The sequence below is a fragment of the Prunus mume genome, linkage group LG4 (assembly GCF_029339155.1).
Source record: "Prunus mume cultivar Tortuosa linkage group LG4, ASM2933915v1, whole genome shotgun sequence".
In the NCBI taxonomy this organism is placed as follows: domain Eukaryota; kingdom Viridiplantae; phylum Streptophyta; class Magnoliopsida; order Rosales; family Rosaceae; genus Prunus; species Prunus mume.
In genome coordinates, this window is record NC_142701.1 from 946309 (window position 1) to 951956 (window position 5648).

General features: G+C 36.5%; 1 protein-coding gene across 2 annotated transcripts; it reads right to left on the bottom strand.

Annotated features, from left to right (window-relative positions):
* Positions 1-2379: 2379 nt before the first annotated feature.
* LOC103328648 (Zinc finger C-x8-C-x5-C-x3-H type family protein) lies at positions 2380-3770 on the bottom strand. Of its 2 annotated transcripts, none has more exons than XM_089049541.1 (2): positions 3034-3770; positions 2380-2916 (listed from the first exon to the last, which is right to left on the bottom strand). In XM_089049541.1, the coding sequence occupies exons 1-2, from the start codon at positions 3685-3687 to the stop codon at positions 2638-2640; spliced, it is 933 nt and encodes a 310-aa protein (XP_088905667.1). In that variant the 5' UTR covers positions 3688-3770; the 3' UTR covers positions 2380-2637. The 2 variants fall into 2 exon arrangements, with proteins under 2 accessions (XP_088905667.1, XP_008229277.2); XM_008231055.2 differs by having other exon boundaries at positions 2380-2919; positions 3034-3767.
* Positions 3771-5648: the final 1878 nt, after the last annotated feature.

The following is a 5648-nucleotide window of genomic DNA, read 5'->3' on the forward strand; positions in this document are numbered from 1 at the left end:
TACATAACTGAACCGACTCAGAATATGGTTTGTATAGTTTTTAATATTTTCCATAAATCTTAATGGGTTGTTAACCATCTAAATCCATAACTATAGAGTGGCTTGATATAGTCATTTTCCCTTACTCCACAAATACCCGACTCAGAATATGGTTTGTATAGTTTTTAATATTTTCCATAAATCTTAATGGGTTGTTAACCATCTAAATCCATAACTATAGAGTGGGTTGATGAGGGAAAAGAATACAACTAATATACTTCGGAAGAGAGTATTTGTGAGGTAAGGGAAGATGCCTATATCAACTTGTTATAGCAAACTTAGGATTAACAATCTAGAATGATTTGGGCTGGATTAGCTACATGTGAAATCGGTGTCATAGTGCTTTATTATCCTTATTTTCATTTGTTACATTGTTTACTTACTCTTAATTTACTTTCTTAGTTATATTTTTGTCATCATAATCATTTTATTGTTTGATTCAAATATGATTAGGCATAAATCACCCTTGTACTTAATAGATTAACTTGATCCTTGTTGGAACAATACTCTACTTACTACTATATTAATTTGAGAGATATTGTCCTCTTACAATTATTCACATCAAATTTCAGTGCCATTGTCAGGGATTGGCTTAGTCTGTTAATATTAGTATGATTTATTTTCTAGTTGTACTTTGGATATTTAATAAATCATAATAATATTAACAGACTAGCTCGATCACCGAAAGTGGTGCCAAAATTTGATGTGAATAATTGTAAAAGGGCAATATTGCTCAAATTAATATAGTAGTACATATAGTATCGTTCCAACAGGGATCAAGTTAATTAATTAAGTATTAGAGTGATTTATGCCTAATTATATTTAAATTAAACAATAAAATGATTATGATGACAAAAATATAAGTAAACGAAGTAAATTAAGGGTAAGCAAATAATGTAACATATGAAAATAAGGATAATAAAGCACTAGGATACTGATTTCACCTAGCTAATCTCACCCAAATTCTTCTAGTTGTTATCCTATTTTCCTAACATGTTGATAGTATTTTCCCTTACCTCACCAATATTCTTTTTCAAGTTACATTAGTTTTATTTTTTACCACCCAACTCTATTCCTAATTATGGATTTAGATGAATTAAGAACTCATTAAGATTTATGGACAAATATTAAAGACTACACAAAACATAAGTTAATTTTCTAAGTCGTGGCTATGTAATTTATAGTACTTGTTAAAAGAAGCTATTTATTAGGCATCCACTTACGGTTTCAACCTAATTCTTCCAATCATGCAATTAGTGACCAATTAATTGAAAGCATTAAGAACGGTAACAAACACTCAACATGCATAGATAAATAAAATTAATAATATCAAAGAATTTAAGTATTCATAACTAGGCTACATCGTAACCTTAGTTAAAAGAAATTAGTTCATGAATTATTTATTGGGAAACATGATGATTGATGAAGACGTGGAAGGCACCGAATTCTTCAAGTGCAACGTCAAGGTTGTGCGAGCTCTCTTCTTGTTCTCCTCAAGGTATGTATTTCAGCTTATGAGTGTGAATGTGTAAGAATTGGATGGTGTTTGGGTATATACAATAGTAGCCAAATCCCCCTATTTATAGTGCTCCTATAAATCCTACCTATCTAATGTATAATTACAATTATTATAAAAATAGGAATCCTACTAATCTAGGGTCTTCTTGATTTCTCTTTCTTTGACTTGGTAAGACTTGAACCATCTTAAATTAGGAAATTTGACAACAATCCTTGTGATGAAAGGAATGATTTGGTTTCCTTTCCGAATTAATCTCCAATCTTCTTCTTCTTACCCATTTCTAGCTCAATTTCTCCTATTTCCACAAATTCTTCATAATTATCACAAAACATATTAAAACAAACAATTTAATTCAAGAATAACGACATTCAAAATCTATGTGGTGTTTGTGAAATTCAGTCAAACTCAATTAATAAATTCAAAACTTACAATGAGTTGATGTGGCAAGGGATATACAGAAGATTGTTTGATATTTCGTGGATATTTTGTTATTGGTTGATACTTCATCAGGAATTTGTTTAGATTTGATTGACATTTTGTTAGATAATATTATCAAGGACCGGTATGCGTAAATTGGTACCAACATGCACCATCAATCACTCCCCTGACTGCATATGAGATGCATGGATGGAGATGTAGGCGTCCACATTTTGTGACTTGGATTGAAAGTTGCGTAAAACTTTGCGTATACATATAATATACATATAATATATGTCATCATTTGGATGATTACAAACCCGACTATTAATATATATATATATATATATATATAATAATAATAATAATAATAATAATAATAATAATCAAATTAAGACCCAAAATAAAAATAAAAAAAGGAGCAATAAATCAGTAATTGACATTTTCCCCTCTCAGCACCCCGTTACAGAAATTGGCATTTTCCTTATTCTTACTAATTTACGTTGGATTTAGAACATCTTTAGTTCTCAAATCTTTAAACGGCTGGTCTATGTACAAAACAAAAATAATAATAATAATAAAGAAAAAAAAAGAAAAAAGAAAAAGAAAAAGAAAAGAGGCCAATTTAAACAAAACCCAGTCCCGTGTATATTATCCATCCACTAATCAAAACGAGTCTCTGCTGCCACGGCCAGTTGCAGCCTCTCCTGCTCAGTCAGCGCGTGACGGAAGTGGCAGCGGTGACCGTACGGACACTTGCCGCCAGCTGCAACCATCCGGCAGAGCTGAGTCTTGTAGCGCGGGTGCCTCATCACCGGACGGAGCTCCCTAACGCCGTGAGCGAACTGGCAGTTCTCTCCGTACGGACACGTGCCAGTCTCCTCCCACTTGTTGCACAGCTCCGTCTTCACCATCCCCTGATTGAACACCTTCACTTGGCTCTGCTGCACCCGCACCCACAGTAACAGAACCCGCCCATAAACATAAATTTATCAGACAAAATAAAATAAAATAATAAAATGCCACGTAATATTTTAATTTATTAATTAATTACTCACAGTGGGCGAGCCAGAAACGAGTTGACCAGGGCCACGTGGTCGAGTCGAGGAGCGGACGGAAATGCTCTTGGGTAGCGCAACCCGGTCTACGACGTCGAACCGATTTCGCTCGATGACGCTCGTGGGACTGATATCCGAGGCCTCGTCGGAAACGACGCCGTCGCGAGGACCGAGAGATCCGAATCCGAGCCGCCGAAAGTCGTCGAGAAATGACGTCGTAGAAGGACTCTGATACGCGGACGACGAGGAGGATGACAGGAGGAAGCTCTGGAAGGCGGCCTGCGACGAGAGGAGCTTGACGAGGTCTGCGTTCGCTGACCGGAGATGGGAGTTCTCCCGGCGGAGAGAGTCGAGTTCGTCGGTGAGGTCGCGGAGGTGAGAGCTGCAGAGATCGTAGTGGTCGCGGAGCTCCTGGGACTCGAGGATAAGCTGAGCCTGGGTGAGGCGCTGCGACGTAGCATTGTGATTATGGTGGTGGTCGTCGGAGTTGGAATCGGAGTCGGAGAAGGAGGAGCGAGTGGAGGGCGTGAGGGAGAGGGAGCTCGGGAGTGTGAATTTTGGCGGGAAAATGGAGCGGTACATTGAGGCGAAATCGGAGCCGAAATCTCGGGTCGACGAATCGGGTGAGGTTGGAAAGGCGGCGTTGGTCTCCATATAATAATATTATTATAATACCGAATGCTATAGAAACGAAGGAAACTGAGAGTTGAAAATGGAATAGGCGCATCAAAACAGTTAGAGGCCATAACAGAATATATATGTTAGTGTTAAGCGTTAGTTGTGCGGTTAGAGAGACAGGAGAGAGAGAGAGAGAGAGCGTAGGGTTGTTGGTGGTGTTGCAGCAGTTGGTGGAGGAAGGGAATGTTTTGGCGTGGTGTTGAAGTATGTGTGTGTGTGAGGTGCAGAAGAAGATGGAATGGAAATTATCAATGGAAGGTGCGGGTGGATTAAGACATATGTTCGTTGATATAAGTTCTATTTTCTAAGTAAGCTTTTTTTTTTTTTCCTTTTTCCTTTTTTAATAATAATGATATTGTATTCTTGATGGTTTGCTTCTTTATCACAACTTTAACTAACTCTCTCTCTCTCTCTCTCTCTCTCTCTCTCTCTCTCTCTCTCTGGTAATTGGCACCCATCTCAATCAAATGTACTATGTGTCTATTTAGCTTCTTCTGTAACCAACACCTTGGGTCTCACTCTTTTTCTTCTTCTTTTTTCTGATGCGGGGGTCTCACTCACTCACACAAAACAAAAGGCATTCTTATTTTATTCATTTAATTTTTTGTTTTTTTTTAAATAATTGCTCTCAGCTGTTTATTTCTTAATCAAACTCTCAATTTTATTCCTATAATCCATTTTTAATATACTATTATACAAATTTATAAATAAACCCAATCCTAGACATGTATTTATAAAAAAACCCAAGCACTATTTAAACATAGGGAAACACAAAAATTAACCCCAAAGTCAACTTTTTGGGTGCGTTTATAAATGGGTTTTGAGTGTGTGTAATGATGGGTTTTGGGTGTGTTTATATGTTTAAATAGTGCTTGGGTTTTTTTATAATTTCAACTCCCATTTTGGGTGTTTTAGTGAAACTATGTTTTCTTTTTCTTCTAAAATATCAAAACATAGTAGTGATTTTCAAATGTAAACTTTCACTGATGATCAAGAGGAAATTATTCGTACATAATAAATATTTACATTACCAAAATGACAGTACAAGTACACTTTCATTTTTCTAATGTAAAGATCAGAGTACTAAACACTTCGATTTAATATTGAAATTAAGTAAAAATAATCTCATCCTTGTGAACCTACTCATTAGCTTAAAATAGTAAAATGAGTAGCACCATTGCTCACACAATCCCACTAAGTACAGACCTTACAAAATGATTATACATAACATCAAGATAGATAACATATAATCAATTATAGCTATTTATGCACGATATATTACTTTTCTCAATGTATCATATTTCTTCGCATCTTAGTGAATCTCATAAGTGGATTACTAGTAACAAATCATAAGTCCTAAAATGAACCAAGATAAGCAACAACATGCTAGAGTTTGTAATACTCAAACATCTATACCTAAATGTTCAACTTCTCAAAACATGTTAAGTATAATTGTGGGAGCAAATAATCATGCACCAATAATAAGACGCCATGTGTACGACAGAAGCAATCAAATGGACAAAATTTCCCTTAGCAAAGGGCGAGAGAAGATAAGAAGCATCCAATCAAGCATTAAATGACGACAGTTGAAACTATTGCCCCAAAGTTGGCAAAGGTCACTTCCTCTGGCAGTTTAAGCCTTCGCCTAAGCCCCAAGTTGCCCACGTATGCCTCAGGCAAAGGCCCATGGACAAGCTAGTCCAATATGGGTGTAGACGCCTATCGGATCTAAGCTTAGATTAGATAAGGCTTAGGGGATAAGCCCAACATGACTTATCCTTAGGCAACACACCACCACAAGATTAACCCAAATCTTGGGTATATCCTCATGAACTGCAGTAGCAGTAATTAAGGAGATTACGCTCCACTACTTGGTAAATATCTCATACGTCCCAAGTCAAGTGGCTAATTGATTGGATGTGCACATCAAGGAGTCA